The sequence below is a fragment of the Coregonus clupeaformis genome, chromosome 31, assembly GCF_020615455.1.
Source record: "Coregonus clupeaformis isolate EN_2021a chromosome 31, ASM2061545v1, whole genome shotgun sequence".
Taxonomy (NCBI): Eukaryota; Metazoa; Chordata; class Actinopteri; order Salmoniformes; family Salmonidae; genus Coregonus; species Coregonus clupeaformis.
The window spans coordinates 4,803,446-4,825,544 of NC_059222.1; the positions used below are offsets into that span (position 1 = coordinate 4,803,446).

General features: G+C 41.7%; 1 protein-coding gene across 1 annotated transcript in view; it reads left to right on the forward strand.

The window, feature by feature from the left end:
* ablim1b (actin binding LIM protein 1b) overlaps positions 1-17,786 on the forward strand; it is a 148,628-nt gene extending 130,842 nt beyond the window's left edge. Inside the window, exons 7-9 of the mRNA XM_041859342.1 lie at positions 11,534-11,621; positions 12,118-12,176; positions 17,534-17,786. Of these exons, the coding sequence (XP_041715276.1) occupies positions 11,534-11,621; positions 12,118-12,176; positions 17,534-17,644 (258 nt within the window). The 3' untranslated portion in view covers positions 17,645-17,786. The remainder of the gene's footprint in view (positions 1-11,533; positions 11,622-12,117; positions 12,177-17,533) is intronic.
* Positions 17,787-22,099: the final 4,313 nt, after the last annotated feature.

The following is a 22,099-nucleotide window of genomic DNA, read 5'->3' on the forward strand; positions in this document are numbered from 1 at the left end:
CACAACACAATGCCACCGATGTCTCAAGTTATGAGGGAGCATGCTGACTGCAGGAATGTCCACAAGAGCTGTTGCCAGATAATTGAATGTTAATTTCTCTACCATAAACCTCCTCCAACGTCGTTTTAGAGAATTTGGCAGTATGTCCAACCGGCCTCACAACCGCAGACCACGGGTAACCACGCCAGCCCAGGACCTCCAAACTTTGGGTTTGCACAACTAAAAAATGTCTGCACAAACTGTCAGAAACCGTCTCAAGAAAACTCATCTGCGTGATCGTCGTCCTGCAGTTCAACGTCGTAACCGACTTCAGTGGGTAAAGGCTCACCTTCGATGGCCACTGGCACGCTGTAGAAGTGTGCTCTTCACGGATTAATCCCGGTTTCAAGTGTTTCCCGGGCACATGTATGATGTTCAGTGGTGTAAAGTACTTAAGTAAAAATGCTTTAAAGTACTACTTAAGTAGTTTTTTGGGGTATCTATACTTTACTTTACTATTTATATTTTTGGCAACTTTTACTTTTACTTCACTACTTCCTAAAGAAAATAATGTACTTTTTACTCCAAACATTTTGACAGGAAAATGGTCCAATTCACACACTTATCAAGAGAACATTCCAGGTCATCCCTACTGCCTGTGATCTGGCGAACTCACTAAACACAAATGCTTCGTTTGTAAATTATGTCTGAGTGTTGGAGTGTGCCCCTGGCTATCCGTCAATTAAAAAAAAAAAGATTATAATTGTGCCATCTGGTTTGCTTAATATAAGGAATTTTACTTTTGATACTTAAGTACATTTTAGCAATTCCATTTACTTTTGAGACTTAAGTATATCTAAAACCAAATACTTTTAGACTTTTACTCAAGTAGTATTTTACTAGGTGACTTTCACTTTTACTTGAGTCATTTTCTATTAAGGTGTCTTTACTTTTACTCAAGTATAAAAATGGAGTACTTTTTCCACCACTGATGTCGTTGTGTGTGTTTGCTGATGTCAACATTGTGAACAGAGTGACCCATGTTGGCAGTGGGGTTATGGTTCTTCCATGGCTTGCATACTCACCTCACCCATTGAGCATGTTTGGGATGCAGTGTTCCAGTTCACACCAATATCCAGCAGTTTAGCACAGCCATTGAAGAGGAGTGGGACAACATTCCACAGGCCACAATCAACAGCCTGACCAACTCTATGCGAAGGAGATTGTGTTGCGCTGCTTGAGGCAAATGGTGGCCACACCAGATACTGACTGGTTTTCTGATCCACGCACCTATCTTTTTTTAAGGTATCTGTGACCGATGCATATCTATATTCCCAGTCATGTGAAATCCATAGATTAGGGCCTAATGAATTTATTTCAATTGACTGATTTCCTTATATAAACTGTAAGTCAGTAAAATCTTTGAATTTGTTGCATGTTGCGTTTATATTTTGTTCAGTGTACTTAGGATTTTGTACAAAAGTTGTACCTGACCGGTAGTTTAGTAGGTAGAGTAGGCACCTATGGAACAGTCAGTGATGTGAGGATATGAGGTCGAATCCTGTTGAAGCCACACTATTTTGAAAATAGTTTTATGTGAAACCACACTTTCTGCACTGTTGTTCAAATAAAAAATTGTATTTAGTATTTTATAAGCTTCAGTCTTCAGCGCCCTAAATAATGCCATAGATTCCATTTTTGAAAATGTTTAAACTTGAAGGCAAAAAAGGGAAGCATGATGTGAACTTGGCTACTAAAGCCAACGATTTATGCTGAACCATGGAGTTTTGATGAAAACAGTGGAGAAAAACCCCATCTACGTGATAATCACACGCTGCTATTTATTGCTGAGCAGCAGGTATCACTAATGTAGATTGTGAACAGATAATGAAGCTCTGAGTAACTAACCGTTTTTTCAGCACGATTTGGTGGAAGCGCCGAAGCCTTCAGAAAGCCTTAGTTTCCCATCCCTACCAGCAGGTGCCACTAGTGTACACAGTGTTGATCAAAGCCTCAAGTAATCAACCCATTTTCGACACAATTGGCTGGAAAACCTCAATGCTTCAGGAAGCTTATTTTCCCCATCACTACTTAACATGTGTTGACAATACAACAGAAGAGATTAACCAGAATTACATTTATTCTCACGGGTGGCCAAAAATATGTATATGAAAGCCACTCCCCTACTAAGCCATGCCTCCAGTCTTCCGATCTGACCTGGTGGATCATAGCTCAATAACCCAGCATCAACAACCCAATTTAAAGAAAACAATGGGTTGTTTGCGACCCAACTTGCTGGGTCAAAATAACCCAATGTGTGTTCAGTCCAATATTGACTCAAATTGGGTTGCAGCGTAGATCAGCTCCTGGCCCCTCATCTAAGATACTGGTCGGTCACACACAAACACACACAGAGCACTGATTACATTATCAATGGTTGTTATGATTAGCATGGTGGAACCAACCTGATCGCTGCATTGAACTTTCTATTTTACTTCAGATATCATGATATCTGAAGTGAAATCGAATGATAAACGCAGCGATCAGGCTGGTTCCACTACGCTAGGTTATGAAGGTGAATTGGGACAAAACTCGAAACTGTTTTGACCTTTGACCAGGTCAAATGTCACCAACCTGATTCAAGTGTCCTCCCTGTTTATAGGAATGCTCACAGCGAGGTCATGTCTGCGTGATGCTGAGGGTCCCTTTACTGGACTTCTCCATGTTGCATGTTCGGATGCAAACTGGACGTCTCTCAAACAACCGCAGCAGGCAATCCTCATAAACAATGTACTTCCTCATCTTATGAGGTGGTGTTGACTGGAAGGGCCTGTGACAGGGTGGTAAATTGCATTTTGTTATAAAGAAAGGACAAAGCTTTTTGATAATGCACTTCACATCCAAAATGACTCTACTACTTGTATCTGCTTGGCTGGGTAATTAACCTACTAGTTTATCAAACCGGGTATTTTTTAATACAACTTTTCACATAACACACATTGCCGTTGTTGATGAAGCCGTCTGTGTCATCAGAGAAGTAACTCGGATCAAGCTAATTCTAGGTCGTCACTAGTTATCACAGCCACAAAGCCTGCCTATGTCTACAATTTCTCTTCATAAAATGTAATTACTTTTTACGATATAGCCACTTTGGTAACTAGTTGTATGCTTTACAGACGTATATTGACTGTAGCTCCAGATAGGATTAGATTCAGGCCGGTGACGCCATTACGGTTTGTTGCTCCTAGTTCACTGTATTAGTCAGACTCAGACATATGTTACAGTGCCTTCAGAAAGTATTCACACCCATTTACTTTTTCCACATTTTGTTGTGTTACAAAGTGGGATTAAAATGAATTGAATTGTATTTTTTTGTCAACGATCTACACAAAATACTCTGTAATGTCAAAGTGGAAGAAAAATTCTAAAATGTGTAAAAAAACATGTGTGAAAAATAAAAGAGTAATATAATATCTTGATTAGATAGGTACTCAACCTCCTGAGTCAATACATGTTAGAACCCCCTTTGGCAGCGATTACAGCTGTGAGTCTTTCTGGGTAAGTCTCTAAGAGGTTTCCACACCTGGATTGTGAAACAATTGCCCATTATAATTTTCACAATTTTTCAAGCTCTGTCAAATTGGTTGATGATCATTGCTAGACAACCATTTTCAGGTCTTGCCATAGATTCTCAAGCAGATTTAATTCAAAACTGTAACTCAGCCACTCAGGAACATTCACTGTCTTCTTGGTAAGCAACTCCAGTGTAGATTTGGCCTTGTGTTTTAGGTTATTGTCCTGCTGAAAGGTGAATTAATCTCCCAGTGTCTGGTGGAAAGCAGACTGAACCAGGTTTTCCTCTAGGATTTAGCCTGTGCTTAGCTCCATTCCGTTTCTTTTTAATCCTGAAAAACTCCCCAGTCTTTAACGATTAAAAGCATGATGTAAAAACATCTACAGGGCTGATATGCTTGATCCCTTCTTATTACAGCATTGATTGCGGAAGTATTAACACATATTTTTTACTTGACAATTATATCGAGTACTATCCCTACAGTTTGGAAGGCGGCCCATGTGTTTCATTTACATAAAGGTGGCGACCCGAGTAATCTAAATAATTATCGTCCCATTTCCAAACTCTCTTGCCTAGCATAAATCCTGGAATCATTGATTAATACTCAGCTTAGATCCCTTTTAACTGCTACATATTTTCTGAATGGTAAACAGTCAGGGTTCAGACCAGGTCATAGTACCATCTATTCTATGGTTTTAAATGATGTCATAAATTGTTTAGATACGAAGAAGCACTGTGCTGCCCTCTTCATTGACCTGTCCAAGGCATTCGACACTGTGGATCACACCTTACTTATTCAGAAACTCTCTACGATTGGCTTAGATCGGGCTGCTTGTAGCTGAGTAGAATGGCGCCGGAGGAGATGGCTGTCGTTTTACGGGCTCCTAACCAAATGCGGTATTGTGTGTGTTTTTTCGCGTTATTTGTAACTTATTATGAACATAATGTTTCTGCCACCATCTCTTACGACCGAAAAGAGCTTCTGGATATCAGAACAACGATTACTCACCTCGTACTGGACAAAGATTTTTTCTTTAACGAGTTGGACGCGAAGGATTTACTTCAGACACCAGACAAGGCCCAAATCCCCGTCATTCGCATGAAGAAGAGATAGTGATATAGGGTAGGTCGGAGTGCCTTGTAAGTATCCAACGGCGAGTGGGTAACCCACCTCTACCTTCCGTACTATTAGCCAACGTGCAATCAATGGATAATAAACTGGATGAGCTCCGATCAAGACTATCCTACCAACGGGACATTAAAAACTGTAATATCTTATGTTTCCCCAAGTCGTGGCTGAACGACGACATGGATAACATACAGCTGGCTGGGTTTTCCGTGCATCAGCAAGATAGAACAGCTGCCTCTGGTAAGACAAGGGGTGGCGGTCTGTATCCATTTGTCAATAACAGCTGGTGCACGAAATCTAATATTAAGGAAGTCTCAAGGTTTTGCTCGCCTGAGGTAGAGTATAAGCTGTAGACCACACTATTTACCAAGAGAGTTTTCATCTATATTTTTTGTAGCTGTCTATTTACCACCACAAACCAATGCTGGCACTAAGACCGCACTCAACGAGCTGTATAAGGCCATAAGCAAACAAGAAAATGCTCATCCAGAGGCGGCGCTCCTAGTGGCCAGGGACTTTAATGCAAGGAAACTTAAATCCGTTTTACCTAATTTCTACAAGCATGTTACATGTGCAACCAGAGGGAAAAAAACTCTAGACCAGTTTTACTCCACACACAGAGACATGTACAAAGCTCTCCATTGCCCTCCATTTGGCAAATCTGACCATAACTCTATCCTCCTGATTCCTGCTTACAAGCAAAAACTAAAGCAGGAAGTACCAGTGACAAGCTCAATACGGAAGTGGTCAGATGACGCAGATGCTAAGCTACAGGACTGTTTTGCTAGCACAGACTGGAATATGTTCCGGGATTCTTCCGATGTTATTGAAGAGTACACCAGATCAGTCACTGGCTTCATCAATAAGTGCAGCGATGACATCGTCCCCACAGTGACCGTAGGTACACACCCCAACCAGAAGCAATGGATTACAGGCAACATCCGCACTGAGCTGAAGGGAAGAGCTGCCGCTTTCAAGGACCGGGACTCTAACCTGGACACTTATAAGAAATCCCGCTATGCCCTCCGACGAACCATCAAACAGGCAAAGCGTCAATACAGGACTAAGATTGAATCCTACTACACTGGCTCCGACGCTCGTCGGATGTCGCATCTTGCAAACTATTACGGACTACAAAGGGAAGCACAGCCGCGAGCTGCCCAGTGACACGTGCCTACCAGACAAGCTAAATTACTTCTATGCGCGCTTCGAGGCAAGCAACACTGAAGCATGCATGAGAGCGCCAGCTTTTCCGGATGACTGTTTGATCATGCTCTCCATAGCCGATGTGAATAAGACCTTTAAACAGGTCAACATTCACAAGGCCGCAGGGCCAGAAGGATTACCAGGACGTGTACTAAGAGCATGTGCTCACATCAACACCATTATCGCAGAAACCCTAGACCCATTCCAATTTGCATACCGCTCCAACAGATCCACAGATGACGCAATCTCTATTGCACTCCACTCTACCATTTCCCACCTGGACAAAAGGAACACCTACGTCAGAATGCTATTCATTGACTACAGCTCAGCGTTCAACACCATAGTGCCCTCAAAGCTCATCACTAAGCTAAGGACCCTAGGACTAAACACCTCCCTCTGCAACTGGATCCTGGACTTCCTGACGGGCCGACCCAAGGTGGTAAGGGTAGGTAACAACACATCTGCCAAGCTGATCCTCAACACAGGGGCCCCTCAGGGGTGCGTGCTCAGTCCCCTCCTGTACTCCCTATTCACCCATGACTGCATGGCCAAGCACGACTACAACACCATCATTAGGTTTGCCGACAACACAACAGTGATAGGCCTGATCACCGACAACAATGAGACAGCCTATAGGGAGGAGGTCAGAGAACTGGCAGTGTGGTGCCAGGATAACAATCTCTCCCTCAACGTGAGCAAGACAAAGGAGATGATCATGGACTACAGGAAAAGAAGGGCCGAGCACGCCCCCATTCTTATCGACAGGGCTGTAGTGGAGCAAGTTGAGAGCTTCAAGTTCCTTGGTGTCCACATCACCAGCAAACTATCACGGTCCAAACACACCAAGTCAGTCATGAAGAGGGCACGACAACGCCTTTTCCCCCTCAGGGGACTGAAAAGACTTGGCATGGGTCCTCAGATCCTCAAACAGTTCTACAGCTGCACCATCGGGAGCATTCTGACTGGTTGCATCACCGCCTGGTATGGCAACTGCTCGGCCTCCGACCGCAAGGCACTACAGAGGGTAGTGCGTACGGCCCAGTACATCACTGGGGCCAAGCTTCCTGCCATCCAGGACCTCTATACCAGGCGGTGTCAGAAGAAGGCCCTAATAATTGCCAAGGACTTCTGTCACCCTTGTCATAGACTGTTCTCTCTGCTACCGCACCGCAAGCAGTACCGGAGCGCCAAGTCTAGGTCCAAAAGGCTTCTTAACAGCTTCTACCCCCAAGCCATAAGACTCCTGAACAGCTAATCAAATGTCTACCCAGACTATTTGCATTGACCCGCCCCCATTTTTATGCTTTTGCTACTCTCTGTTTATTATCTATGCATAGTCACTTTACCTCTACCTTCATGTACATATTACCTCAATTACCTTGACTAACCTGTGCCCCCGCACATTGACTCTGTCCCGGTACCTCTTGTATATAGCCTCGTTATTGATATTATATTGTTACTCTTTAATTATTTGTTATTTTTCTATTTTATTATTTTTTAAGTTTTAATTCAGTTTATTTTAGTAAATACTTTCTAACACTTATTTTTCTAAAAACTGCATTGTTGGTTAAGGGCTTGTAAGTAAGCATTTCACTGTAAGGTCTACACCTGTTGTATTCAGCGCATGTGATTTCTATTTTATTTTATTTGGTTTGAGAATTATTTAAAAGACAGAACACAGTGTGTACTTACTGATGGCGTTAAATCAGGATTTCTAGACATAACAAAAGGTGTCCCACAGGGTTCGATTCTGGGTCCAGTTCTTTTCACTATGTATATTAACAGCATTGGTTTATCTGTACAAAACTGTAACTTTCATCTGTACACAGATGACCCTGTTGTATACGCTACTGCCCTTACAGCAGCTCAGGCTCTGTTGACTCTTCAATCTGCTTTTACTAACTTGCAGAAAGCCTTGGTTGACCTGAAGTTGGTACTAAATGCTGGTAAAACCAAGTACGTGTTATTTTCCAAATCATGTAATAATGTAACTGATGATTTGTGCATAAGTACGTTAGATGGTGCCCCCATTGATCGTGTCCCCGCCTATAAATATCTGGGCACCTGGATTGACGAAAAGCTATCTTTTAAGAAGCATGCTGACGAGTTAGTCAAGAAAATAAGAATTAAATTGGGCTTCTTCTATAGGAATAGGGCTTGCCTTTCATTAAATAGTAGATTATAATTCAGTCTACATTCATTCCTGTTATAGATTATGGCGATATTATATACATGAAAGCAGCTACCAGTGTTTTGAAGCCCTTGGACACAATTTATCATAGCGCACTTCGTTTTATAACATCTGACAGTTTTGACACTCACCACTGAATCCTTTATCATAAAGTTGGTTGGACCTCGCTAAAAACAAGTAGGTCACTTCATTATTCTCTTTTTGTTTATATAGCCTTACTCAATAAACTACCAATTTACTTAACTTCATTGTTGAAATATATAAACTCGGATTACAACACTAGATCACAGGGTGGGTTAATGCTGGAGACTCCACGTGTATCCACAGAGTTGGGTAAATCTGCCTTTTCCTACCAGGCCCCTATCATGTGTAATAATCTCCAAGTAACGTTTCATTTGGATGTGTTGTTGTCTCTGGGTCAGTTTAGGAGAAAGGCTAGGGATTTTTATATTGATAAATGTGTTTGTTTTGTTTGATTGTTTATTGTGTATATAATATTTGCAATTTATTTAATTTTCTGTTTTAAATTGTGTATACTTTTCTTTTCTGTATTGTTCCCAGGGCACATTTGCAAATGAGACCTAGGTCTCAATGTGTTTTTCCCTGGTTAAATAGAAGTTACTAAATAAATACCCATAACATGATGCAGCCACCACTATGCTTGAAAATATGGAGAGTGTTGTATTACAAAGTGTTATGTATTCAGGACAAAAAGTTAATTGCTTTCCCACATTTTTTGCAGTATTACTTTAGTGCGTTGTTGCAAAGAGGATGCATGTTTTGAAATATTTGTATTCTGTACAGGCTTCCTTCTTTTCACTCTGTCAATTAGGTTAGTATTGTGGAGTAACTACAATGTTGTTGATCCATCCTCAGTTTTCTCCTATCACAGCCATTAAACTCGTTAACTGCTTTAAAGTCACCATTGGCCTCATGGTGAAATCCCTGAACAGTTTCCTTCCTCTACAGCAACTGAGTTAGGAAGGACTCCTGTATCTTTGTAGTGACTGGGTGTATTGAAACACCATCCAAAGTTTAATTAATAACTTCACCATACTCAAAGGGATATTCAATGTCTGTTTTTTCTAAGAATAGGTGCCCTACTTTTCGAGGCATTGTTAAACCTCCCTGGTCTTTGTGGTTGAATCTGTGTTTAAAATTCACTGCTCAACTGAGGGACCTTACCGATAATTCTATGTGTGGGGTACAGAGATCATGTTAAACACTATTATTGCACACAGAGTGAGTCCATGCAATTTTTTATGTGACTTGTTAAGCACATTTTTACTCCTGAACTTATTTAGGCTTGCCATAAAAAAGGGGTTGAATACTTATTGACATGTCAGCTTTTCATTTTTAATTAATTTGTAAATAATTTATAAATGTGGTATTGTGTGTAGGCCAGTGATATTTTTTCCTTACATTTAATCAATTTTAAATTCAGATTGTAACACAACAAAATCTGGACAAAGTCAAGGGGTGTGAATACCTTCGGAAGGCACTGTAGCTACCACCATTGCCCTAGACAATACAGAATACAATTGTATGACTTACAAACTAACTTGAAAATCTGATTTGTAGGCTAACATTAGCTAGCTAACGTTATCTAGCCTGTAGCTAGCTAGCCTGCTTAGCTAGCATTATCAAATGATAACGTTACATAACCATCAATATCTAGACAATACACAATACACTTGTATGAGCTATGACTTAACTAAGTTGTAATGAGGTAGCTAGTTATCTGGCTATCTAGATAGCTATGCTAACATTAGCTAAAACATTAGTTAGCCTGCCTCGCTAGCTAACGTTAGCTAGCCTGCCTCGCTTTATCAAAAGATAGCTACCTACATAACCAGCAATAACGTTATCAGCTAAGTTATACCAGAGAGGTCATTATATTCCAGTATCTCTCATTATACTCACCACCACTGTTTGGCAGAAGGGGGCATGATTTGTTCACATAATTGTAATCCAAACACAACCTTAATTTACTAATTGTTGAGGTTTCAAACTCCATTTTAGACGAGACTGATTTTATGACCGAAATTATCCTATTTACACTTTGTAGTCAATTCTGACACTATAATGAATGTTTCTGACTCATATCGATGCCACATAGGCCGTTTTCAAAGGGATTAGTTGCTTTTTCGGGGCACTCGCTCTTTAACATTTTACTGCAGTGGGCTAAATCAGGGTCACAGAGAGTGTTTCTTGGTAGTCTTAAACAAATTTAATTTGAAACAAAAGTATACACCTCACACACGGTTATGGTCTTTAAAACAAGAAAACACCTGTACCATGGCAGATATAGAGTTCAAATGCATTTTATTTTGAGGTTGTATCCCAATATTACACTTTATATACATCACAGAAGAATGAAATATAACAAAACCGGATTTTCAGTGGTTAATGTTTATTAATTAAGAAATTATGAAAAATATTAATAACATTCCACCCATGAGGCCACTAGAGGGTGATTTGAGCTTTTGACTGCAGTAAAGGGCTTCGTTATAACGAATTAACTTTTTTCCCAGCATGCTCTACAGTAGGCAGATTTTATAGGAATTGTTTTAATTTCTGTGTTTTCGCATGTACATTGAGTGATTGGTTGATTGATCTTATGCTACACGAAGATAAATAAAAAATGCTAAACTAATCCAATCATTTAGTTAGATTTGTTGTACCTGTTACTGAAATGGTTGTTCCAGTGTAAATGGCTTAGGTAGTCTCCTCACACTGTTTCTAACCCTGGCAGTTATTATGAATGTATGTTAAGGGTGAATACATGTTCAGCTGCTGGCTATCCTAACCCTGGCTAGATTCCAATAGAAATTACACATCACTTTGCTAGCCAGAAAAATCTGACTTGCAGGTAGGGTTGCAAAATTCTGGTACATTTCCCAGGTTTTCTGGAAATCCTTGAATCATGATTTTTTTGGGGGTGGTGGGAATTTTGCAACCCTACTTGCAAGCCTGATACGGCCTGTAAACCATTGTATTAGGTTAAAGCTAGGCCTCAAAATAAAGTATTTGAGCTATGTATTGTCATGAAGAGTTTAATTATAATGATAACATCGCCTAGGAACTCACTTGGTAAAAGCCACTGGACTGAAAAAGAACGAATTCAATAACCATGGCTCTGTCACTAACAAATACAGTCATGGGTTGGTAACTCTACAATTCACTCAAAAAGGCAAGGCACACTGGGAAATTACATTGGAGGTGTGGCTTAGTGGGGGCATTACTCAACGTTTTCAAACTACTACAACTCAAATCTGGACCCCTTACAGGGTCACAATGACTTTATCGGTTTGTGTAATGACTACAATATCCCTTTAAGTAACTATACTCAGATATATTAAGTGCAACGGGTTTCCTCAAAAGTTTTGAGTATTGACAGCACATTGCGGTTTACAGTGCATGCTACTGTGTGACGTTTGACCCCCTTCTCCAGGCAGGGGACAAGCACTACCATCCCAGTTGTGCAAGATGCAGCAGATGCAACCAGATGTTCAAGGAAGGAGAGGAAATGTACCTTCAAGGTGGGTTTCCAGGGCAAACACATCGAGTGGAATTTAAGTACTGTAAACATTTGTGTATGTTCTCACTTCAGTCAAATTTTCACTTAGTCATGCACTGAGTCAAGGTGATTTAGGATTTTGTCGCATGCACTGTGTGGATATGTGGAGTGTTGTTTTTCTGTGTAAAGGCATGAATGGAAAAGGAGGAAATCAAGGATGAAAATTCAAGGAAGTCAAGATTTACAGATGTCATGCCTTCAGATGTAGCTATGCATCCAGACCTGGGTTCAACTAGTATTTATTTTCTTTCTAATACTTTGAGCTCTTGATTGAGCCTGCCTGGAGTGCCTGATTGGCAGAGTTTGCACTTTTGTAACTATTCACTTGGTGTAATTGCGCCAGGCAAGCTCAATCAAGCACAGCAAAAGTATTTAATCGAAAGCAAATAGTATTTGAACCCAGGTCTGCTACACAGTCAGGCTCTTCTGCCCTCTGAGATCTTCTTCTCTCTCCACAGGATCTACAGTATGGCATCCAGACTGTAAGAACAATAGCAGAGATGAAGAGAAATACAGGGTGAGATTGATCAACTCCGTCTCACACACTGCCAACTTGAATTATCTTGTTCACTTATCATGTCGAGACTGTTTGGAATCAAGACCACCGTTTGTTTCATGATAGTGAAGTAAACGTTCGACAGACGTTCATAAACCCTTTAATTAAAAGGCCTTCATGTTTCACAAATCATTTATAAGCAAATATGCTGGTAAACGTGATCTTGAAAGTATGTTATGGTAATTACAATTGAGCTCTCTGTTCATTTGGGTGACTTCAACTGTAATCAGGGAGAATGAAATGGAGAGTGTTATGGGTATGACATAGAGCATATCATGGGTGTTGCAGAGAGTTTGCTATGGTTATGTGACAGAGAACATTATGGGTGTTGACAGAGAGTTTGCTATGGCCATGACATACGTATAGAACATCATGGGTGTGAAATAGAGTGTGTTACGGTGTGCCTCCCAAGTGGTCTAAGGCACTGCATCGCAGTGTTGCGGCGTCACTACAGCCTGGGGTGACCGGCGTCACTGCAGCCTGGAGTGACAGGCCGTGACCGGGAGTCCCATAGGGCGGCACACAATTGGCCCAGCTTCGTCCGGATTAGGAGAAGGGTTTTGTCGGGGGGGCTTTACTTGGCTCATCGCGCTCTAGCGACTCCTTGTGGCGGGCCGGGTGCCTGCAGGCGGACCTCGGTCGTCAGTTGAACAGTGTTTCCTCCGACACATTGGTGTGGTTGGCTTCTGTGTTAAGAAGGGCGGTTTGGCGGGACATGTTTCGGAGGACGCATGACTCGACCTTCGCCTCTCCTGAGCCCGTTGGGGAGTTGCAGCGATGAGACAATCACGAAATTGGGGAGAAAAAGGGGGTAAGAAGTTTCCCAAAATAAAAATTAAGAGTGTGTTACGGATAGTGCTGAGCGATTAACTGAAATGCCGGTTATTTTTTGGTTTTTAAACAACTAATTGACCGACATTGGTTCAATTATTTGAATTCCATTTAGTTCAGTTCATGCCTGAACTGTGCGATGTAGTAGGGAGTTGTAGTTTCCAACAAGCCAATGTTCTATATAGTTTAGCGCAGAAAACGTGATAATTAACTACAATGATCATAATCCATTGTGTGGGTACTTGTATGGTCTTTTACGCCTGCTACATAAGAGACAGAATCCTTTTTATTTATTTAACCTTTATTTTAACAGGTCATTCTGAGAGTAGGGCCTCTTTTACAGATGAGCCCTGTATAAATACATCAAACACATACAATATACAATATCATAAAACATATTAAGAAAAACAGACACATTTATCAACATAGAGGTCTCCGATCAGTACTCTGAACTGACCAAGGGGGACCAGAACATCTCATTTCAGAGAGCTCTGTAAATTGTTCCACATAAAGGGCACAAAAAGAACTAAACGCAGCTTTACCCAACTCTGTGGAGACCGAAGGGGCCTCCAGTGTTGTCCAAGCCTGACCGGGTTTGGTCATTTGTAAGTCTAAATTGAATTATTGATGATAGGTACATAGGTTTCTGCATGAGTGCTTTGTAGATAAACACTAAAAAAATGCTGCTCTCTCCTTACGTACAAGGAGGCCCAACCCACTTTTTGATACAAAACACAATGGTGAGTTCTATGACCATCACCAGTAATAAACCTAAGGGCACAATGGAAAACAGCATCTAGTGGTTTAAAATGAGCGATCAAGAGGGGATAGCTACATAGAGAGAGAGCAGTTGCTTCGTTAGGTATTTGTATTTAGCAGTCATAAAAGTATCCCTTGTTTACTTTGAAGAACTACTAAAATTGTGATTTTGTCAGACAGCATAGGCAGCAGCTCTATAGAGATGAGATGATGACTTGGAATAAAATAATAAAGTTAAATAAAACAAACGTAATATACACAACTGAAATATTTTATTAAAGTAAAGTAATGTTAATAACTGATGGTTAATAAGTGATAAGCAGTCATGGGGAGTCACTACCGTCATGAAACTTGTATTAATTGTTTTGTTCTGTGTCGTTACAGCATTCAACCCACATAATGCATAGTGCATTTAATGTGTAAAAAAAATAATCAAAATCAAAATGTGTGATTATTTTTTCATTATCGAACCGAAACCGAACCAACCTCAAAACGCACTAATCGCTCAGCACTAGTTACGGATTGTCCTCTCTTTTAGGGTCCTCATCCTAAGACACCACAGCGGCCCAGATCAAGGCCATCCCGTCTTGTTATTTTTTCCCACCAAACACAGCTGAGCAGTGTAAGTCTAAGCAGGCCAGAGTTTTGCAGTCTTTTAGCTCCTACAGTACATGTGCAGTAGTCTGCTCTGCACAGCACTGCTTTACACAAAAAGCAAGTAGAGGATTTGCAGTGTAATTTGTATTTGCTTGAGTACCCAAGGTAAAAGCCTACACTGGCAGGTAATGGTTAATTCACAACACTAGAAACCTGAGGGACTGACTCGCTGTTTTCGCCCTTAGGGGTGAGAACAGTTCCTGCAGAAGTGTGGTGGTTGAGTCTCTTCTGTATATGGCCGTGTGTTGGACATCTTAATGCTATCTTCTTAAAAGTGATGATCTTGCATTGACACTGCGTTCTCAGAAGGAAATTACCGCAGCAGGTTGTAACGGTATTGTTTGCTGTTGTTCTTAAAATTCTATATTGCACCAAGTTTGCACGCACCACATGTTCCATAATGTTGTCATTGAAAATATTAATGTTGTTCCAACTACAAATCAGCAACTGTGCCGTAAATCCGGCTGCATATTGAACGTTGTGATTGCCAAAATACCAGTCTGACAAGCAATTACAAGAGTGGCAAGGAGTGGAATGTTAGCTAAAGAGAGTGGTAATCAGGCTAGACTAACTAATCAAGCTATTCAAAGTAAAAACAAAGGGCCATATCTGAAAGGTCCGGTTTCACCTGAAATAGGACCTAATTTTAAAGGCATTTACAAGCTGTTAACAGATACTTTTAAGAATATATCTTTCCTTCTTAAAGGGAAAGAAGGCATTTGGGGAAAGGGAAAGTCTGCTGTTTGTTTGTGTGTTGGGCACAAATGTCTGAATGTGCTCCAATTCCTATCACTCATTTACACTGAACAAAAATATAAGCGCAACATGTAAAGTGTTGGTCCCATGTTTCATGAGCTGAAATAAAAGATCCCAGAAATTTTCCATACGCACAAAAACGTATTTCTCTCAAATTTGGTGCACAAATTACATACCTGTTAGTGAGCATTTCTACTTTGCCAAGATAATCCATCCACCTGACAGGTGTGGCATATCAAGAAGCTGATTAAACAGCATGATCATTACACAGGTGCACCTTGTGCTGGGGACAATAAAAGGCCTCTCTAAAATGTGCAGTTTTGTCACACAACACAATGGCACAGATGTCTCAAGTTTTGAGGGAGCGTGCATTTGGCACGCTGACTGCAGGAATGTCCACCAGAGCTGTTGCCAGATATTTTTATGTTAATTGCTCTACCATTTTAGAGAATTTGTCAGTACGTCCAACCGACCTCACACCCACGCCAGCCCAGGACCTACACATCCGGCTTCTTCACCTGCGGGATCGCCTGAGACCAGCTACCCGGACAGCTGATGAAAATGAGGCGTATTTCTGGCTGTAATAAAGCCCTTATGTGGATAAAAACTAATTATGATTGGCTGGGACTTGCTCCCCAGTGGGTGGGCCTGGCTCTATAGTGGGTAGGCCTATGACCTCCCAGGCCAACCCATGGTTGCGCCCCTTCCCAGTCATGTGAAATCCATAGATTAGAGCCTAAATAATTTTTTCCAATTGATTGATTTCCTTATATGAACTGTTACTATTTTTGTTCAGTGCCTTCAGAAAGTATTCAGACCCCTTGACTTTTTACACATTTTGTTAGGTTACAGCCTTATTCTAAAATGTTTTACATTGTTTTTTTCCCTCATCAATCTACACACAATACCCCTTAATGGCAAAGCTGTTTTTTAGATTTTTTTGCTAATTTATTAAAATAAAAACTGAAATATCACATTTACCTAAGTATTCAGACCCTTTACTCAGTACTTTGTTGAAGCACCTTTGGCAGCGATTACAGCCTTCAGTTTTCTTGGGTATGACGCTACAAGCTTAGCACACCTGTATTTGGGGAGTTCCTTCCATTCTTCTCTGCAGATCCTCTCAAGCTGAGGTTGGATGGGGAGCGTTGCTGCACAGCTATTTTCAGGTCTCTCCAGAGACGTTCGATCGGGCTCTGGCTGGGCCACTCAAGGACATTCAGAGACTTGTCCCCGAAGCCACTCCTGCATTGTCTTGGCTATGTGCTTAGGGTCGTTGTCCTGTTGGAAGGTGAACCTTCGCTCCAGTCTGAGGTCCTGAGTACTCTGGAGCAGGTTTTCATCAAGGATCTCTCTGTACTTTGCTCCGTTCATCTTTGCCTAGATTCTGACTAGTCTCCCATTCCCTGCCGCTAAAAAACATCCTCATAGCATATTGCTGCCACCACCATGCTTGACCGTAGGGATGGTGCCAGGTTTCCTCCAGATGTGACGCTTGGCATTCAGGCCAAAGAGTTCAATCTTGGTTTCATCAGACCAGAGAATCTTGTTTCTCATGGTCTGAGTTTTTTAGGTGCCTTTTGGCAAACTCCAAGTGGGCTGTCATGTGCTTTTAACTGAGGAGTGGCTTCCGTCTGGCCACTCTACCATAAAGGCCTGATTGGTGGAGTGCTGCGGAGATGGTTGTCCTTCTGGAAGGTTCTCCCATCTCCACAGAGGAATTCTAGAGCTCTGTCAGAGTGACCATGGGGTTCTTGGTCACCTCCCTGACCAAGGCCCTTCTCCCCCGATTGCTCAGTTTGGCTGGGCGGCCAAATTTAGGAAGAGTCTTGGTGGTTCCAAACTTCTTCCATTTAAGAATGATTGAGGCCACTGTGTTCTTTAGGACCTTCAAATGCTGCAGAAATGTTTTGGTACCCTTCCCCAGATCTGTGGCTCGACCCATTCCTGTCTCGGAGCTCTACGGACAATTCCTTCAACCTCATTTTTTGCTCTGACATGCACTGTCAACTGTGGGACCTTATTTGTTTAACATTTGCAAACATTTCTAAAAACCTGTTTTTGCATTGTCATTATGGGGTGTTGTGTGTAGTTTGCTGAGGAAATTGTTTTATTTAATCCATTTTAGAATAAGGCTGTAACGTAACAAAATTTGGAAAAAGTAAAGGGGTCTGAATACTTTCCAAAGGCACTGTACATTGTCACAATGGACGCTGGTTCTGTGTGGAAATGTGGCGACTATGTCATTGTGGGGACCGTGCCATTGTGGGAAAGTTAGTCGTTAGTGGCTGACACAGTCTCTCCTTCACCCACAGCCTACCAGGTCCTCGTCTGAGAGTGTCTGCTCGAGACCTGGCTCCAGCATCTCACGGTCCCCTGGTCACACTATCTATGTGAGTACCTACCGCAACTCTGCACACTACTAACTGGAGATGCAACTCAAGGTTACACAACTAACTGGTGACTCCAATGAAACTCTCATGAAACATCAGTGTTCTTCTTCTACTTTCTTTATTATTGATTGATATTACTCAATGGCGTTCCCTATTTATGTGTTATCCAAATTGTGCTGGATCATCTATGTGTTTATCATGTTATGTTGGAGTATTGTCACGTACACTGTCCTGAGTTCCTTATGGTTGTCTTGTCATTGTCATGTATGTATTTTGTACAAAAATAAAATAAAATAAAAACATTAAACAACAGCATCACAGTTCTGGCTAAAGACTATTATATCGTTATTAGGTAGTGTATGTCTTTTGAAGTCTTGGTAGCTCTTTAGTTGAACCCTCAGTCATAAAGCAGGCTTTACATTGTCATTGGTATGACATAACACATGATGTGAGTAGTCATTCCATTTAATTCAATGCAACAACTCAATTCAATAATGGGAGCTGACATGGTATATGTCAACTTTGTCACGCATCATTAAATTATTTATTGAACCTTTATTTATTGAACCTTTATTTATCCAAACTTTATTTACTTACTTCAGGTAACTCATCGAGAACAAATCATATTTTACAATCATGACTGTCAAGTTGGTTGTTTAAACTAGACACGGGCTATTATGACTGCTTATGACCTCTGTTATTCTGTGCAAATGACAGTTTAATGTCACCTCTATGACTGAGGGCTTAAGCAAAGTTACCAATGTCCCTATGTACTTCCAGCCCAACCCCTACCTCTACCTCTACACTACCCATGTGTGTGGTACACCCCACGTCACTGTATAAGCTCCATTATCAAGATGAATCAGAACCGTAACGTCTCCATTTCCTGGTTCACAATCATTCCTTTGATGTTGTGACCAGTGTCCTATGCCTTTGTGAGGTGCGTTGTCATTTTCTCCTCAGGTGTGCCGTCACAAGTGACCTTTGATCCTCAACCTGCCCTGACCTCCTCCTCACCTTGTGTCTCTCTGTCTGTGTTTGTTTCCCTCCTCCTCCCTCTTCTTCTCCTCTCCTCCCATCCATCCCTATCCCACACCTGCTCCAGGCAATAGTAGACAATGAGATCATTGATTACCGAGACCTAGCAGCCATCCCAAGGGTCAAGGCCATTTATGACATACAGCATCCAGACATGATATACTATCAGACTCTCCACTCCAACTTCTCTACCCTGGACCACAGAGCGGACAGACAGGACAGACACAGCTCCGCAGAGGTAACTCCCCTTGGGGCTCCAACGCTGACCGATTGGCTGGCTCTTCTGCTCACTTATACGTCTATGTAGGATTGAATGTACTGAATTCTGGCCTTAGGCATTCTTCTTCTTCTTCGGGATTTGGTTGGTGGATCGCATACAACTTTTAGGTGCATACACCACCACCTACTGTACTGGGGTGTGAGGCCAGTCACAGCCTATCCACACTAAATGCTCTTAATTAGTCCTGTTCCTCTAAGAAAGTGAAATATAGCCCTTGACACCACCACCCACACTCATTAAAAACCCACTACCCCATTCCACTACTTTGACCCTAACTGCTGGCCTTAGACATTCAAGACAGTCCTTTCACATTATTCTCAGAGATGACTTAATTTACAGCGGTATCAAGCCTTCCTCATCCTCAGGAGTGGACTGGATTAAAGTTGACCTGAACCATGCCAAAGGTTTGTTTAGTGCATGTGTACTCAAGTACTATTTCAGAAGGTCCGGTCACACAAATATCCTAGGTGGCAAAGGTCCGTGTGGATATTGTAATTTATTGGTGTAGAAACAAACTCCCTCCTCGCAACCCATGCGACCCCAAACTCTTCAAACTGTTCACACCCCTCTTGTTGGGAGAGAGAAGATGCTTCCGTTTTAAAGCTAATTTCCTGCTATTCTACATGTTTGCAATGTCTTATGTGTGTTCATATAATACCAGGGATTGAGGCCCGACTGAGTTCCTAAAAAATTATCTTTAAGGTTATCCATCTTAGGTTGCTACACACTTAGAAAAGAGGGTTCCCCTATGGTTCTTTGGTAAGGGTGATGGTTCCATAATGACTGAAAGAACCCTTGGAGCCCTTCAATGGTCCTTTGCAGTTCAGATTTTTTTTTTTCCTCTTTAAGTGATAATTAAAATGAAGGGCCAGTGTGCAACCATGAGTGAGAGTGTGATTCAATTTTTTAATTTTTTTTATTTAACCTTTATTTAACTCAGCAAGTCAATTAAAAACAATTTCTTATTTATAATAATGGCCTACCAAGAAGGCCTTAAATTGCTTTTGTTTTAAAGATGAGTATTGAATTGCATGGCCTCTAAAGGCACATTTAAAAGTGTCCCATACAATAAGGGGATCTGCTGTACCTATGTTATGAAGGAAAAAGTCAGTTATAAATTATTCTGTCCTGGTTAAAAAACAAGTTATCATCCAATAGGCTTTGATAACATTTCAAATGTCCTCGCCCACGTGGAAATTCTGTAAGAGTAATGTATATGGCAATAATTTGATGGTCCGACCTAATTCTATCCCCTATCAACACTTTTTAAACTTTTGGTGCCTGCGAGAATGACATAAGAAAGTCATTGGTCCTCCGTAGCTCAATTGGTAGAGCATGGCGCTTGTAACGCCAGGGTAGTGGGTTCGATCCCCGGGACCACCCATACGTAAAAATGTATGCACACATGACTGTAAGTCGCTTTGGATAAAAGCGTCTGCTAAATGGCATATTACTAGCTTGATTGAGCCTCCGCCATGTATATCTCACTAGGTCAGGATATTTAAGCCTCCACATACAGTTGAAGTCGGAAGTTTACATACACCTTAGCCAAATACATTTAAACTCAGTTTTTCACAATTCCTGACATTTCATCCTAGTAGAAATTCCCTGTCTTTGGTCAGTTAGGATCACCACTTTAATTTAAGAATGTGAAATGTCAGAAGAATTGTAGAGAATGATTTATTTCAGCTTTTATTTCTTTCATCACATATCCTGTGGGTCAGAAGTTTACATACACTCAATTAGTATTTGGTAGCATTGCCTTTAAATTGTTTAACTTGGGTCAAACGTTTCGGGTAGCCTTCCAAAAGCTTCCCACAATAAGTTGTGTGTATTTTGGCCCATTCCTCCTGACAGAGCTGGTGTAACTGAGTCAGGTTTGTAGGCCTCCTTGCACGCACATGCCTTTTCAGTTCTGCCCACAAATGTTCTATAGGATAGAGGCCAGGGCTTTGTGATGGCCACTCCAATACCTTTACTTTGTTGTCCTTAAGCCATTTTGCCACAACTTTGGAAGTATGCTTGGGGTCATTGTCCATTTGGAAGACCCATTTGCGACCAAGCTTTAACTTCCTGACTGATGTCTTGAGATGTTGCTTCATTATATCTACATAATTTTCCTTTCTCATGATGCATTCTATTTTGTGAAGTGCACCAGTCTCTCCTGCAGCAAAGCACCCCCACAGCATGATGCTGCCACCCCCGTGCTTCACGGTTGGGATGGTGTTCTTCGGCTTGCAAGCATCCCCCTTTTTCCTCCAAACATAACGATGGTCATTATGGCCAAACAGTTCTATTTTTGTTTCATCAGACCAGAGGACATTTCTCCAAAAAGTAAGATCTTTGTCCCCATGTGCAGTTGCAAACCGTAGTCTGGCTTTTTTATGGCGGTTTTGGAGCAGTGGCTTCTTCCTTGCTGAGTGGCCTTTCAGGTTATGTCGATATAGGACTCGCTTGCTCCATCCCCGAGCCCAACTCAAGAGAAGACTTGATGTGCAAATGCATATACAGTTGTAGCTGTTTGAGAAGGCATGCAAAATTGAACAAGAATGGGGAGATTTTATTAGCCAATGTCAAGTTCTGATGGCACTTAGATACACACCCCTACCCTGAAACACACACACACTGGTCCCCCGTTGTGACCATTTCCCCAAGCATCTCTGTGCAGTCAGACTTTTTGATTATTTTGCGCCACCAGGGCCACAATAATTTGCCCCCTCTCTGATTTTCCAAGTGTGACGCCCTCCCCATGGGTTACTGCAGCTAGTGTTGCCAGCACTGCCACTACCTGGGTGGGGGCAACCCACCGGAATCCCCACCGGCTAGGTACAAGGTCATCAAGGTTCTCATTAGCAACTTTGAGAAATTCCTTGTATATAATGGTCTCCTGAGTGGCGCAGTGGTCTAAGGTGCCGCATCGCAGTGCTAACTGTGCCACTAGAGATCCTGGTTCGAATCCAGGCTCTGTCGCAGCCGGCCGCGACCGGGAGACTCATGGGCGGTGCACAATTGGGCCAGCGTCGTCCAGGGTAGGGGAGGGAATGGCCGACAGGGATGTAGCTCAGTTGATAGAGTATGGCGTTTGCAACGCCAGGGTTGTGGGTTCGATTCCCACGGGGGGCTAGTATAATAAAAAATGTATTCACTAACTGTAAGTCGCTCTGGATAAG